The sequence below is a fragment of the Heptranchias perlo genome, chromosome 4 (assembly GCF_035084215.1).
Source record: "Heptranchias perlo isolate sHepPer1 chromosome 4, sHepPer1.hap1, whole genome shotgun sequence".
Lineage (NCBI taxonomy): Eukaryota > Metazoa > Chordata > Chondrichthyes > Hexanchiformes > Hexanchidae > Heptranchias > Heptranchias perlo.
Window position 1 is genome coordinate 40,127,966 of NC_090328.1, and position 17,030 is coordinate 40,144,995.

The following is a 17,030-nucleotide window of genomic DNA, read 5'->3' on the forward strand; positions in this document are numbered from 1 at the left end:
TTCGCTGATGATACAAAAATTGGTAGGGTGGTAAATAGCGAGGAGGATAGCCTCAGTCTGCAGGACGATATAGATGGGTTGGTCAGATGGGCGGAACAGTGGCAAATGGAATTTAACCCGTAAAAGTGCGAGGTGATGCACTTTGGAGGGACTAACAAGGCAAAGGAATACACAATGAATGGGAAGTCCCTAGGCAAGACAGAGGGTCAGAGGGATCTTGGTGTGCAAGTTCACAGATCCCTGAAGGCGGCGGAAGAGTTGGATAAGGTGGTAAAGAAGGCATATGGGATACTTGCCTTTATTAGCCGAGGCATAGAATATAAGAGCAAGGAGGTTATGATGGAGCTGTATAAAACACTGGTCAGGCCACAGCTGGAGTACCGTGTGCAGTTCTGGTCGCCGCACCACAGGAAGGATGTGATCGCTTTGGAGAGGGTGCAGAGGAGATTCACCAGGATGTTACCAGGGCTGGAGCGCTTCAGCTATGAAGAGAGACTGGGAAGATTGGGTTTGTTTTTCTTGGAGCAGAGGAGGCTGAGGGGGGACATGATTGAGGTGTACAAAATTATGAGGGGCATAGATAGGATGGATACTAAGGAGCTTTTTCCCTTCGTTGAGGGTTCTATAACAAGGGGGCATAGATTCAAGGTAAAAGGCGGGAGGTTCAGAGGGGATTTGAGAAAGAACTTTTTCACCCAGAGGGTGGTTGGAGTCTGGAACTCACTGCCTGAGAGGGTTGTGGAGGCACGAACCCTCACAACATTCAAGAAGCATTTGGATGAGCACTTGAAATGCCATAGCATACAAGGCTACGGACCAAATGCTGGAATATGGGATTAGATTAGACTGGGCTTGATGGCCGGTGCGGACACGATGGGCCGAAGGGCCTCTATCCGTGCTGTATAACTCTATGACTCTCTATGACTCTATCTCTGCGCTCCTCCAATTCTGGCCTCTTGCGCATCCCTGATTTCCATCGCTGCACCATTGGTGGCTGCGCCTTCAGCTGCCTACGCCCTAAGCTCTGGAATTCCCTCCCTAAACCCCTCTACCTTTCTCTCACCCTTTAAGAAGCTCCTTTGCACCTACCTCTTTGACCAAGCTTTTATTCACCTGTCCTAATAACACCTTATGTGGCTTGGTGTCAAATCCTGTGAAGCGCCTTGGGACGTTAAAGGCGCGATATAAATCCAAGTTGTTATTGGCAAAAGTGTATCTACGGCATACGGCTCCTTGGGAATCCGGATGATCATAAGGTTTCTGTCTGGGGTTAGGCATATTATATACCATGAGCACAGTATCTCAAGAATTCTATATTTTGTTCTGCATTAGCTTACTAGCAAGGTATATCTATTGCTCAGTAATAATTTTTTTAAAAATGTTTTCTGCTGTGGTTTTCCTTTTAGGTATCTGATATTTTTCAGAATGTAGGACAGGGGGTCAGTTTGTCAATACGTGCAAAGGATCCCTCGCACAGATAAAACACTGTTCTAAAGTTACCAGTGTTCTGAAAAATGTTCTTGGGGCCAGGGTAACATTGGAGTACTTCCAATGGCCCCCACCCCGGGCACCCTCCCCTTCCCCCCCCCCCCCCCCCCCCCCCATGATAGAGAAGTGCTTTATTTTTATGATGCAGGGAAAGTAGGGAATTATATCTGACCATATGATCATTGATTTGCTTTAGCATAAATCAGACAAGATTTTAGTAAATATGTAATGACAAAATGCAAAGTGCAACAATTAACTTTTATTTCCCACTTTTTTTTTAGATCCTCCCTCTTCCACAGCTGCAAGGACTCTCACTCTTGTTGCAAAGTCACTTCAAAACTTGGCGAATTTAGTGGAATTTGGAGCTAAGGTATGCTAAATTTGAATGTAGTTCTTCACAGTTTTATAGGTAATGTTTCAAAATCACAGTGTCATCACATTAAAATGTTTTTATTTTGCCATCACAACAATGTCAATGCCACCCCAATAACATTTTCATTTCCAGTCTACAGAAAAGTAAAATGGCCACTGAAAAACTCCCAGCTTTTGAATGGAATGGATTCCATAGGGAAAGCAGTACAGACAGAGGATGTAGCATAAGATTTACAAAATTTTAACATGCTATCCAACTGGCATATGAATTGGCAGAGGGAAATGTAGAAAGGGACCTGGAAGTGTAATGGCTGAGTCATTTTCAATGTCTCGACAGTGTGAAGAAACAACAACAAAAATTACTTGGACACATAGCCAGAACAGTAGAGTAGAAGTCTCTGGAGGCTATACTGTTGCTTTACAATATGCTGATCAGACAGCATTTGAAACATTGGCCTGGATTTTCCACCATTTTGCCACACTATTTTGGACTTTTTCAGGTGGGTAAGAGAGGAAAATGGGCCCAGAGGCCAGAATCCTGGCCAGTCCTAAAACTTGTTGCAATTTATTGGCCCATCAATGTCTGATCCTGGCAGATCCTGCTGAAATACAGCCTGCCATATCCAAATGGAATATAAATGCTACTGCCAGATCCCATATTGCATTTCCTTCCTTTGCCACTTGTGGCCCACCTCTCTCAAATTAAATCTGTGGCCTACTTTGCTAGATTTCTGCTTAGAACATCTCAACTGAAGAGTCTGAAAATTTTGGGGGCTCTGTTCCCTGAAAAACCAGCCTCAAACAATTAGGTTGACAAAATAGTTGGAAGTGCAGTCCTGATGTACTTCTCAAAGTGATTCCACCCTGGTAGAAAATTTAGGCCATTCTGTCTAGTTTTGGTTTATGTACCACAATGAACAAGCATTAGAGTGTGTGTAAAGAGCAACAAGATTGAACTAAGTAGTGTAAAGAGGGTGAGCTATGAGGAGAGATTAGAGAAGCTTAAGCAGTACAGTCTATAAATGATACGGCTAAACACACTGTTGTATAAAGGCAGATTTTATAAATTGGTGCTCCTAATACATAACTTTGCAAGACAGTGCATATATTAGGAGGACAGGTGCAAATATCAGTGTACCCCACATATTCATATTACTGAGAAATAATTTTAAAACTGATTTTTAATAACTTTTTCAATGATAACTGTTTGGAACAAATCTTCCAGGGGAATGTTCTTGTTTCATTTGCTGATTAGCAAATAAGTTGTCACAAAATAACCTTGTAGGCAGAATTGATTCAGGTAATATAGATTAAACATGAGTACAATATGTGTTTACAACTTGAGTACGTAATGTTCTGTAAGCAGAATGATGTTCAGTATCTAACGGAAAAGCACCTGTATTGATAAAAGTTTATTTTGTTATAGGAGCCCTACATGGAAGGTGTAAATCCATTCATCAAAAACAACAAGCATCGAATGATTATGTTCTTAGATGAATTGGGGGTAAGTGCATCTAACATTGCTTAGTTGTTCAAAAATTAGCTCTCTTGAATATAGCAGTTGGTATTTCTGCACCAAAACATATTTTATTGTAACCTTGTGTTACATTTTATTCTGAGGTTAGTTGAATTAATGAGGTCCACAACAGTAACTTGCATTTATAATAGTGCCTTTAACATCGAGAAATGTTCCAAGGTGCTTCACAAAGACGTAATAAGATAAAACATGTACACCAAGTTGAAGAAGGAGCTATTAGGAAGTGTGACCAGAAGCTTAGTCAAAGGTGGGTTTTAAGAAGGAGAGGGAGATGGAAAGGCAGAGAGGCTTAAGGAGGGAGTTCCAGAGTTTAGGACCTAGACGGCTGAAAGCACCCAGCCGCCAGTAGTTGGGGCTAAGGTATTTTGGGATGCACAAAGAAACAGAATCAGAGAAACAGAGATCTGAGGGGCTGTAGGAGTAGAGGAAGTTAGAGAATAGGAAGGGGTGAGGCCATTACAAGATGGGTGAGCTGGACTTGGTGTGGGATAAGATATGAGTAGAGGATGGGAAGCCGGTCAGGAAAGCATTGGGATAGTTGAGTCTGGAGGTAACACTGCATGGATGTGGCTTTCAGCAGCAGATAGAAATCATAGAAAATTTACAGCATAGAAGGAGGCTAATCGGCCCATCGTATCTGCGCCAGCTGAGAAATGAGCCATCCAGCCTAATCCCACTTTCCCACATTTGGTCCGTAGCCCTGGAGGTCACGGCTCTTCAGGTGCACATTCAGGTATTTTTTAAATGAGTTGAGGGTTTCTGCCTCTACCACCCTCTCAGGCAGTGAATTCCAGATCCCCACCACCCTCTGGGTGAAAACATTTTCCTCATTTCCACTCTAATCCTTCTACCAATCACTTTAAATCTATGCCCCCTGGTTTTTGACCCCTCCACTAAGGGAAATAGGTCCTTCCTAGCCACTTTAGGCCCCTCATAATTTTGTGCACCTCAATCAAATCACCCCTCAGCCTCCTCTGTTCCAAGGAAAACAACCCCAGCCTATCCAATCTGTCATCATAGCTAAAATTCTCCAGTCCTGGCAACATCCTTGTAAATCTCCTCTGCACCTTCTCTAATGCAATTACATCCTTCCTGTAATGTGGTGACCAGAACTGTACGCAGTACTCAAGCTGTGGCCTAACCAGTGTTTTATACAGTTCCAGCACAACATCCCTGCTTTTATATTCTTTGCCTTGCCTAATAAAGGAAAGCATTCCATATGCCTTCTTAACCACCTTATTTACCTGTCCTGCTACCTTCAGGGATCTGTGGACATGCACTCCAAGGTCCCTCACTTCCTCTACACCTCTCAGTAACCTCCCATTTATTGAGTATTCCCTTGCATTGTTTGCTCTCCCCAAATGCATCCTCACACTTCTCCGGATTGAACTCCATTTGCCACTATTCTGCTCATCTGACCAGTCCATTGATGTCTTCCTGCAGTCTACAGCTTTCCTCCTCACTGCCAGCCACACGGCCTATCTTTGTATCCGCAAATGTCTTAATCACGCCCCCTATGTTTAAGTCCAAATCGTTAATGTATACCACAAAAAGCAAAAGATCTAGTACTGAGCCCTGCAGCACCCCATTGGAAACAGCCTTCCAATTACAAAAACACCCATCGAACATTACCCATTGCTTCCTGCCACTGAGCCAATTTTGGATTCAATTTGCCACATTCCCTTGGATTCCATGGGCCTTTACTTTTTTGACCAATCTGCCATGTGGGACCTTGTCAAAAGCCTTGCTAAAATCCATGTAGACTACATCAATTACGCTACCCTGATCGATCCTCCTTGTCACCTACTCAAAAAATTCAATCAAGTTAGTCAGACACGACCTCTCCTTAACAAATCCGTGCAGACTGTCCTTGATCAGTCTGTGCCTTTCGAAGTGACAGTTTATCCTGATGGGGTGAGGTAAGAGTGGAAGCTGGCAATGTTAGGGAGGTGGAAGTAGGCGGTCCTTGTGATGGAGAGCATATGTTGTCAAAAACTGAGATCACAGAGGTTGCAAGCAGTCTGGTTCAACTTGATGTAATGGCTGGGGAAGAGCAAGTGTACAAGTGGGGGCTGAAGACCATGGCTTTCGTCTTCCAAGCTTTTAACTGAAGGAAACTGCTGCTCATTCCTGAATGGATGTTGAACAAAAAGGCTGATGAGAGGCAGTGAAGGGGTTAAGAGAGCTGGTGGAGAGATAGTGTTACATGTCATGAGTTTACATGGGGAAACTGACCCCATATCCACGGATGATGTCGCCAAAGGGCAGTATGCAGATGCGGAAGTGGAGGGGGCTAAAGATGGAACCTTGGAGGACACCGGAGTTAACGGGATAGGAAGAGAAGCCATTCTCTCATACTTCGGATAGGCAGGAGTGGAACCAATCGAGTTCAGCCCCTCTGAAGTGACAACAGAGGTGAGACATTGGAGGAGGATGGTTTGGTCAACTGTATCAAATGCTGTGCAGAGATAATGCATCACTGTCATAGTCAGAGGTTTTTTGTGACTGGTTAGGGCTGTTTTGGTGCTGTGGTGGGTGGAAGCCTAATTAGAGAGGTTCAAATGGGGAGTTGCGGACAAGGTGAGCACAAATTTGGGAGGCAACAAGAAGTTCAGGGACTTTGGAGGTGGAAGGTGGTGTGGTAGTTTGAAAGGGCAATTGGATCAAGCATGGGTTTTTTGAGGAGAGTGGTGATTTCAGTTTTGAAATGGAGGAGGACATTACCTGAGGAGAAGAAACCATTTAAAATGGCAGCTAGCATGGGGTCTAGGAAGGGAAGTTCGGTGGTCAGCAGTTTGGTGGGAATAGGGTCAAGCGAGCAGGAGGTGGGTCTCGATGGACAAGGTGAGATTGGAGAGGGCATAGTGGGATATAAGAGAGAAGCTATAGAAAGTTGGGTTCAGGGCTATGACGGAGGGGCGGAATCTGGGTGGAGCCGTGTCTTGATGGGGGAGGGGGAAAGCAGCAGAGGCCGCTAAAGATGGGCTCAATCTTAGTGACAAAAAGTCCATGAGCTCCTCACACTTATTGGAGCAGAGAGTGGAGGGGACAAAGGAGAGAGGTTTAAGGAGACTATTACTAGTGGAGAAAAACCAGGGTTACCATTGCCATCCAGGATGACCCTGGAGTGGTGGGTGGTTTTGGCAGAGGAGATTGAAGCCCGCTAGCTCTTGATGTGGCTCGGTCAATTCTCGTAGTGGATGGTTAAACTAGTTGTGCACTGGATACCCTCAAGTCTCCATCTCTTGGACTTGAGGGACAAAGATGGGGGCCATACCAGGGGAAAGACTGGGATGGAAGAGCTAAAGGTTTTCCTGGGAACAAGGGCATCAAAGGTGGAAATGAGAATGGCCAAGCAGATCGACAGCTGCAGAAGTGTTGTGGCGAATGGAGGACGCAAGGCTATGCAGCTGGGAGTTTGAAAGTACAGTTGTAAGTGATATAGGGGAGAGTTAATTCCAGTAGTGGACACAGCAGGAAGTGAGGTTGCACTGGAGTTGGGGATGCAGATACAAGAAAGTGTTCATGGCCTTGAGATCATGGGCGTAGAGATGCCACAGGAGATGACCAGGATGAGGGGTAGCTGTGAATGAGAGTCGGGGAGTTTATGTGGAGGCATAAGTTTAGGGAGGACAAGGGGCCAGTGCATTCAGAGAAGAGAGGAGCTGAACTCAAGATTTAGCTACTCCTTATCGTCTGTAATTTCCATCTCGAGGCTGAGGAAGGGTATCCTGGTAAGTCTTGGAATGGGGAATGGTAAACAATGAGGATTTTGAATGAAAGGTGAGAGGATAGAGTCTCTGAGGAGCAGAAGTTACCAGAGGAGTAGGGGAAGAGATTGAGGTGTGATTTGGCAATCAGGACGACACGCCCCACCATGGTGCAAAATATAGCCAGACAGGGAGATTTCAGTATTGGGCAAGGTAACGCCAAAACTACCCACCACTCCAGGACGTAAGTCAAATCCAGGATGTGGATGCAATCATCCGTAATAGGGTCTTAGATGGCAAGGACATTGTTCCTGGGTGAACACAGATTCTGGATGGAAAGTGGAGCAGTGTGGTCATAGAATCATAGAAAATTTACAGCACAGAAGGAGGCCATTCGGCCCATCATGTCCGTGCTGGCTGAAAATGAGCCACCTAGCCTACTCCCACTTTCCAGCACTTGGTCCGTAGCCTTGTAGGTTATGGCACTTCAGGTGCATATCCAGGTATTTTTTAAATGAGTTGAGGGTTTCGGCCTGTACCACTCGTTCAGGCAGTGAGTTCCAGACCCCTACAACCCTCTGGGTGAAAACATTTTTCCTCAGTTCCCCTCTCATCCTTCGACCAATTACTTTAAATCTATGCCCCCTGGTTATTGACTCCTCTGCTAAGGGAAATAAGTCCTTTTTATCCACTCTATCTAGGCCCCTCATAATTTTGTACACCTCAATTAAATCATCCCCCAGCCTTCTCTGTTCCAGAGAAAAGAAGCTCAGCCTATCCAATCTTTCCTCATAGCTAAAATTCTCCAGTCCTGGCAACATCCTCATAAACCTCCTCTGCACCCTCTCTAGTGCAATTACATTTTTCCTGAAATGTGGTGACCAGAACTGTACGCAGTACTCAAGCTGTCACCTAACTAGTGTTTTATACAGTTCTAGCATAACCTCCCTGCTCTAGGAGAGAAGGGGCCAAGGGAAGAAAAGAAATGGAGGTAGAAGTAACTGGCTCGGATCTGGCGCAGCAGGCAAAATGTACATGCAAGTGGCCACTAACAGAATTCAGATTACATAGGCATGGCAGAGATTAGGAAAGGCATGCCGTGATTGTAAACAGAGGATAGGGAGGAGACAGTGTGAGTGTAAATTTGGAGTCTGAGGTCCTTTGGTCGGATGAAGTTTACTTGTAGAAAGAGTGGAGTCAGGTTGGAGCGTTCAGGAATCAGCGTCTAGGTTTGGAGATGGTTGTGAAGAAAGAGTGGATTCAGGAGCTATTCGAGAGGCAGAGTATAGTTGCTGGAGGTTGTCTAGTGGAATCAAAGGACCAAGGAGAAGTGGAGAGTCAACTGTGACCCAGCAAAGATTGATCCAGGAATTCAGAGGAAATGCTTTGTGGCCTCTGATGTTAGCACTGCGCACCAGCGAATCTGGTATACACAAAGGGTAGTGGAAATCTGGAACTCTTCCCCCAAAAAGCTGTTGAGGCTCAGTCAATTGAAAATTTCAAAACTGAGATTGATAAATTTTTGTTAGGTAAGGGAGTAAATGGAGTTAAGGTACAGATCAGCCATGATCTAATTGAGTGGCAGAACAGGCTCAAGGGGCTGAATGGCCTACTCCTGTTCTTATGTTCCAGTATCTGCTCTTTTCCCTGTTGGGGAGAATATTATACAGGCTTGGGCACAAGCTCTGCTGGTCTTGTTATCCTGCTTTGTGTCCTTGTTTGGCATGCAGATAGGGTAGTTCCTCAGCCTCATTCAATATTTTTGCCATAATAACTATGTATTTCACTTATTTCAAAGATCAGAATGCCGAAGTTTTATTAGCCACATAATTGATAGTGGTTTAATCATTCTACATAATTATTAATTTTGTCTCTAACAGAAGCATGCTTTCAGATAAGCATTATTGTATTGACTTAAGCAGCCCAGGATGATGAAGGTTTCAGCAATACTTTAGTCCAAGCTGGCCTGAAGATGTGGATCCTCTTAAACCCTCCTGCTTTTTCTTTGTTAACTTTGGTATTGTATGTTAGAATTGAATGAGGGGCCACATGTGGAGTTACCTACTATGGTTCTTGCTCATTCTCTACATATAAAGTTTCCTCCCAGCCCACCTCTTTCTCTTTCTTACATGCAGTGGCTAGGAACTAGTCTACATGCGTTACTACGTTTTGCTTTTCCGTCAAGACACTCAATCAAGAATAAGCTCTTGCATTCAGCAAAGTGGGGAAAGATTATCTGACTGTTCTGTGCTACAATTTCTGAGAGAGATGGTGTCCTCAAATATGTGTCTGCCATGGAATGATTACAATATTCTATTTGTATGTAAAAGTTGAAGTTCATTCAAAGAATAAAGAGGAGCATACCCACAGTAGGTAATTATGAAGATTTTTTGTCATTTGTTCAACTTCTTCATACAAATGAATAGGCCATCATTCAACCTGAGGTATGGGGAAAGAAATAATGGGGAAACTGTCCCTTAGAAAGGTTGATGCATATTGATTATACATTTCTCCTTGTGCCATATATGTTCCAAGTTCATCTTATTTCTTGTAATTCTTTAATCAATAGCAGTTGTCAGTGCACCAGGAAAAAGTTGGTCTCTGTTGTTTTATTTGTCTCACACATTTAATTTGTGTTAATAATCTTAACCTTACTAGTTGCAAGATTTCCCTTTTTTAAAAAAAAAACTAGATTAATATTTCAAAGATGTGAGCTTTCTGCTTTGTTAAAAACCATAGTCTGGACCGCCGACATCTCAAAACCCTCCTAGTTTAATTGACTGTTCCTATTATATGTAGGAATTGAACTGCATTCAAAAAATGACACATACTGTAGCAAAAATACATGATCCTGATAGTATGGTTGTCTTCATTTTGTGTTTATAGGATGCTCCACGTGGCAGACACCTGCCCAAACAGCCTAGTCTGTTCCTTTTTAGAAGGATCTGTTTCTATCAATACGCAAACATCACAACATATTCATTAGATTTTCCTTTGGAAAGAACTGATGCACCCTTGAAAGGCTCCTTATTTATGTTGGCATCAACTTGGATTCTATTTCTGTTTAAGGAACAGATTACTGTATCTGGATTTTTTTAAATGAGATACTTCATTGTTGCCTATAGAATGTCCCTGAGCTTCCTGACACTACAGAGCACTTTAGAACTGACTTGTCTCGTGACCTGGCAGCTTTGCATGAAGTTTGTGCGGCACATTCGGATGAACTTCGCACCCTAAGCAATGAACGGGGAGTCCAGCAGGTAACTTGTGTCTTTATCCAGAAGCTTCTTTAAAATTGAAATGTTACAAAGAGTTCTGATTAACATCTTTGGTTGCATGAATGGGAAGAATTGTGATCGGTGGTATGAGGGAACAGAATTAATACCAATTGAAGCATAGTTGTTGACACACCCTGGTCTTTTAGGTCAACAGGCCCAGTAATTCTTAATTGGACCAGCCACATAAATACTGTGGCTACAAGAGCAGGTCAGAGGCCGGGTATTCTGTGGCGAGTGACTCACCTGACTCCCCAAAGCCTTTCCACCATCTACAAGGCACAAGTCAGGAGTGTGATGGAATACTCTCTACTTGCCTGTATGAGTGCAGCTCCAACAACAGTCAGGAAGCTCGACACCATCCAGGACAAAGCAGCCCGCTTGATTGGCACCCCATCCACCACCTGAAACATTCACTCCCTTCACCACCGGCGCACAGTGGCTGCAGTGTGTACCATCCACAGGATGCACTGCAGCAACTCGCCATGGCTTCTTCAACTGCACCTCCCAAACCCACAACCCCTACCACCCAGAAGGACAAGGGCAGCAGGCACATGGGAACACCACCACCTGCACGTTCCCCTCCAAGTCACACACCATCCCAACTTGGAAATATATCGCTGTTCCTTCATCGTTGCTGGGTCAAAATCCTGGAACTCCCTTCCTAACAGCATTGTGGGAGAACCTTCACCACGCGGACTGCAGCGGTTCAAGAAGGCGGCTCACCACCACCTTCTCAAGGGCAGTTAGGGATGGGCAATAAATGCTGGCCTCGCCAGCGACACCCACATCCCATGAACGAATATAAAAAAAAATTCAACTCATTAATCACGGTAGCTCCCCAAAATATCACAAGCAAGGATAAAGATATTGTACAGTATGATGCTAAACCATATAGACCAGAGGCTCCATGTTCAACCTCTGCCTGCACTAATTCATAGTTCCCACTCCTGATTGTTAACAAGTGCATCTTCCTGATAAGTTTACTTTTATGGATGCTGGATGAGAACAGGGTTGAATAAAGCTGGAAGTGCCTTCCACGACCAAATAAACTGCCAATGCTCACTATCTAGACTCACACATGAAGAATGGCATTACTGTGACCCTATTGTGGATTGTTTGCCTTCATTTTTTCCTGCCTTCGAGGGCTACTAGTAGGGATTTAATGAAAGGGAAATAATGTTTGACAAATTTATTAGAGGTTTTTGAGGATGTAACTAGCAGGGTAGTTAAAGGGGAACCAGTGGATGTAGTATATTTGGATTTTCAAAAGGCATTCGATAAGGTGCCACATAAGTTTGTTACGCAAGATAAGGGCTCATGAGGTTGCGGGTAACATATTAGCATGAATAGAGGATTGGTTAATGGATGGAAAACAGAGTAGAGATAAACGGGACATTTTCAGGTTGGCAGGCTGTAACTAGTGGGGTGCGGCAAGGATCGGTGCTTGGGCCTCAGCTGTTTACAATCTGTATTAATGACTTGGATGAAGGGACCGAGTGTAGTGTGTCCAAGTTTGCTGCTGATACAAAGCTAGGTGGGAAAGTAAGCTATGAGGAGGACACAGAGTCTGCAAAGGGTTATGTGAGTGGGCAAGAAGGTGGCAGATGGAGTATTATGTGGGAAAATGTGAGGTTATTCACTTTGATAGGAAGAATAGAAAAACAGAATACTTTTTAAATGGTGAGAAACTATTACATGTTGGTGCCCTAGTACAAGAACACAAAAAGCTAACATGCAGATACAGAAAGCAGTTAGGAAGGCAAATGGCACGTTAGCCTTTATTGCAAGGGAGTTTGGAGTACAAGAGTAAGGAAGTCTTACTACTATTGTACAGGGCTATGGTGAGACCTCACCTGGAGTACTGCGTACAGTTTTGGTCTCCTTATCTGAGGAAGGATATACTTGCCTTAGAGGATGTGCAACAAAGGTTTACTAGATTAATTCCTGGAATGAGAGGGTTGCCCTATGAGGAGAGGTTGAGTAAAATGGGCCTATACTCTCTGGTGTTTAGAAGAATGAGAGGTGATCTCATTGAAACATATAAGATTCTGAGTGGGCTTGACAGGGTAGAGGCTGAGAGGTTGTTACCCCGGGCTGGAGAGTCTAGAACTAGAGGACATAGTCGCAGGATAAGGGGCCGGCCATTTAAAACTGAGATGAGGAGGCATTTCTTTACTCAGAGGGTTGTGAATCTTTGGCATTCTCTACCCCAGAGGGCTGTGGATGCTGAGTCATTGAGTATATTCAAGGCTGAGATAGATAAATATTTGGACTCTAGGGGAATCAAGGGATATGGGGATCAGGCAGGAAAGTGGAGTTGAGGTGGAACATTAGCCACGATCGGATTGAATGGCAGAGCAGGCTCGAGGTGCTGTAAGGCCTACGCCTGCTTATATTTCTCACGTTCTTATCAAAATTGGGTTTTACCAATCTCTACCATAAATTGTTGCATTTTTCAGGTTGATGGATCAGTAAAAACTGATTCCGTCCCAATTCCCAGCTGAAAGGTCCCAAATTCTCTTTAGTGTTTGCGAATCCCAAGGTGCGTATGTCAACATGTACATTGAGTGGTGTACATGCTGCATGTACATAAGTCATCACCTGTGATGCGCATGCATCTTGGGCACAATTTTTAGTGCCCTATTCCATGAAGGGAGTGAAGACTTGAGGTCAGTTCAGCAGTTGGATCAGATTCAAGATTAATAGAACAGAGATAAATCGAGTTTATTGGAAAATGCTGACTGATCCAATTCATTTTAAAGCATACTGATAGTTAATACATAGTATAATATAAAATTAATATGGACTATTGGAATTTTTAATATTAGAAATTTACATTTTGAAAATTTACAATAAGTACAGTAAATACACCAAAGTGAATTAAATTAATGGGAGCATAACACTTAGTGGGGTTTGACGAAACAAAGGTTTGGCAAGTAAATGACCCGTTACTATCTCAAAGCTGATTTTCAACTATCGCCAAATTATTATTTCTAGTAATACAGCTTTGATGTCCTTTGCCTTGATTCTTGGTGGGGATGTGGTGGTGGTGTGGGGGGGCGGAGAGAAGAAGAGAGAAGAAAGATTTAATTGGAGTTTTAGTAATGTTACAAAAACAAACTGACTTTCTCCAAATTTAACAAGTTTTTGAGTTCCATTTTTAAAAAAAACATTATTTTCTCTCATTTATTGATGCTAAAATTAAAACCTGAAAAACATCGGAATAAACCAGTGTTTTTAAATCAGCAATCAAAGCTGGCTTCACTGATCTTTAGCCACTTGATATGTGTTTCATCCAAGAATGATCACTGGACATGTTTTTGATTTCCACTCTGCTTTGTTGGGTGTAATGGGAGGGGAACAACTTATTCTGCCTTTCTAAGCGGGTCTGAATAAGAACATAAGAAATAGGAGCAAGAGTAGCCATATAGCCCCTCAAGCCTGCTCCTCTATTCAATGAGATCATGGCTGATCTTCTACCTCAACTCCACTTTCCCACCCTATCCCCGTATCCCTTGATTCCGTTAGTTACCAAAAATGTATCGATCTCAATCTTGAACATACTCAACGACTGATCGTCCACAGGCTTCTGGGGTAGAGAATTCCAAAGATTCACAACCCTCTGAGTGAAGAAATTTTTCCTCATCTCAGTCCTAAATGGCCGACCCCTTATCTTGAGACTATGACCCCTAGTTCAGACACTCCAGCGAGGGGAAACAGCCTCTCAGCATCTATCCTGTCAAGCCCTCTAAGAATTTTGTACGTTTCATTGAGATCACCTCTCATTCTTCTACACACTAGAGAATATAGGCCAATTCTACTCAATCTCTCCTCATAGGACAACCCTTTCATCCCTGGAATCAATCTAGATAACCTTCATTGCACCCTCTAAGGCAAGTATATCCTTCCCTAGGTAAGGAGACCAAAACCTACAAAGTACTCCAGGTATGGTCTTCAGAGCCCTATATAATTGCAGCAAGAACTCCTTACTTTTATACTCCAACTGCCTTGCAATAAAGGTTAACGTACCATTTGCCTTCCTAATTGCTTGCTATACCTGCATGGTAACTTTCTGTGATTCGTGTACAAGGACACCTGCTCCCTCCTTTCTTAAATACCCCTACCTCTCCCTCCTTTCTTGAATAACGGGGTTACATTTGCTACCTTCCAATCCACAGGGACCATTCTAGAATCTAGGGAATTCTGGAAAATCAAAACCAATGCATCCACTATTTCTGCAGCCACCTCTTTTAAAACCTTAGGATGTAGGCCATCAGGCCCAGTGGATTTGTCGGTTTTTAGTCCCATTAATTTCTCCAGTACTTTTTCTTTACTAATCTTAATTAGTTTAAGTTCCTCACTCTCATTAGACCCTTGGTTCCCCACTATTTCCCATATGATTTTTGTGTCTTCTACTGTGAAGACAGATACAAAATATTTGTTTAATGTCTCTGCCATTTTCTTATTTCCCCATTATAATTTCTCCTTTCTCTGCCTCGATGGGATCCACATTTACCTTCACTAATCTCTTCCTTTTTGCATACTTGTAGAAACTCTTACAATCTGTTCTGATATTTCTTGCTAGTTTACTCTCATATTCAATTTTCTCCCTCTTTATCAATTTCTTGGTCATCCTTTGCGGATTTCTAAAACCCTCTCATTCTTCAGGTTTACTACTCTTTTTGTCAACATTGTAAGCCTCTTTTAATTTAATACCATCCTTAACTTCTCTAGTTAGCCACGGTTGGATCATTTTTCCCGTGGAGTTTTAATTCCTCAAGGGAATGTATATTTGTTGAGAATTATGAATTATTTCTTTAAATGTTCGCCGTTCCTTATCTACTGTCATATCTTTTAATCTAATCTCCCAATTTACCTTAGCCATCTTGCCCCATATGAAGAATAAAATCCCCCACGATTATTGCATTACCCTTGTTACATGCTCCTCTAATTTCCTGCTTTATACTCTGTCCAACACTATGACTACTGTTAGGGGGCCTATAAACTACTCCCACCAGTGTTTTCTGCCCCTTGTTATTTCTTAGCTCCTTAGCTATTTCGTAGCTTCTTAGCTACGTCCTGATTTTCTGAGCTAAGGTCCTTTCTCACTTCTGTCTTTATCTCATCCTTTATTATCAGGGCTACCCACCCTCCATTTCCATTTTGCTTCTCTTTTCAAAAAGTTAAGTACCCTGGGATATTTAGTTCTCAACCTTGGTCACCCTGCAACTACATGTCAGAAATGGCTACTAGATCAAACTCATTTATCTCTATTTGTGCCATTAATTCATGGCACAAATCAGTTATGAGTGCTTCATGCATTCAGATATAACGCCTTTAATTTTAACTTTTTACTATTTTTCCACGATGTGACCTTAGTCACTAATGCTCTATTACCTTTGTTAAACTCACTGACCCTTCCTGACACATTCTGCTTGTTTTATCCAAATCGCCACTCTGCTCTACAGCCTTGACTTTTCTCTTTAGACTTATAAATTTATCCTTAACCTGAACCCCAGCCCGCTCTTATTGTTTAAAGCCCTATCTAAGGTCCTAGTTATTCAATTCGCCTGGACACTGGTCCCAGACTCCCTCAACAGAACCTCATTCCTAGTTCTGCCTACATCGTTGGATCCTACATGGACTACGACAACTGGATACAACCACCAACTACCATGCACAACCATCACCCTTTCTGTACCACACCTTTCACTCCCAGAGCATCAGACAGGACTTTTGTGCACCCATCTGGATCCACTATGGGGGATATTGAATAGTCCAAGAGTCCTTCTCCAACCGCGAAGAGCTATCCTTAACCCTAGCACCGGGCAGACAACACAGCCTTTGGGACTCCCAGCCGTGGCTGCAGAGAACAGTATCTATCCCCATGACTATACTATCCCCTAACACTACTACATTCCTTTCACTCCCCCACTTGAATGGCCTCCTGTACCATGGTGCCATGGTCAATTTGCCCATCTTTCCTGCAGTCTTTGTTCTCATCCATACAGGTAGCAAGTACCTTGTACCTGTTGGACAAGGGCAAAGGCTGAGGCTCCTCCACCACTGCACCTGGGGTCCCCTTACCTGCTTGACTCGCAGTCACATTCTCCTGTCCCTGACCACTAACCAAATCAAACCACTACCTAACCTTAAACCTAAGGGGTGTGACTGCCTCCTGGCTCAAAATGTACAGGTAAATCTCCCCCTCCCTGATTTTTTTCTTCAAAAAATATACTTTATTCATAAAATTTGTAGCAAAAACATACAATACAGTTGTCATATCACATTCCAAATGTACACAATACAGATTATACAATTTGCAGGTTAAATCAAGTACAGTTCAATGAACACATTGTGCATAATTACAGTTCATGACACTCTGGGGTGTCTCACTGCATTATACTCAATGCAGATTATTGATTACAGATTCATTATTGGTACATTAAGCAATTTGAATTTTACATTCTGCCCGGGGGTGGGATTTTTCCCTGATTGCAGCCCCTCGGTATACAATGGCGGGAAGGCTCTAAATGGTTGCCTTTCCCCATAGAGCCTTAGCGGCGGCCGCACCTAGCTTCAGTGCGTCCCTGAGCACGTAGTCCTGGACCTTGGAATGTGCCGGTCTGCAACACTCGGTCGAGG

The 17,030-nt window shown here is 43.2% G+C and overlaps 1 protein-coding gene across 2 annotated transcripts in view; it reads left to right on the forward strand.

Annotated features, from left to right (window-relative positions):
• Nucleotides 1–17,030, forward strand: part of LOC137320874 (ras GTPase-activating protein 1-like) — a 175,399-nt gene that overhangs the window by 155,894 nt on the left and 2,475 nt on the right. Inside the window, exons 22-24 of one of the 2 annotated variants that reach the window (XM_067982806.1) lie at nt 1,770–1,858; nt 3,287–3,364; nt 10,233–10,367. In XM_067982806.1, coding sequence (XP_067838907.1) covers nt 1,770–1,858; nt 3,287–3,364; nt 10,233–10,367 — 302 coding nt within the window. Of the gene's footprint in view, nt 1–1,769; nt 1,859–3,286; nt 3,365–10,232; nt 10,368–17,030 lie in introns of those variants that run through there. The other variant, XM_067982807.1, reaches the window with a different exon arrangement.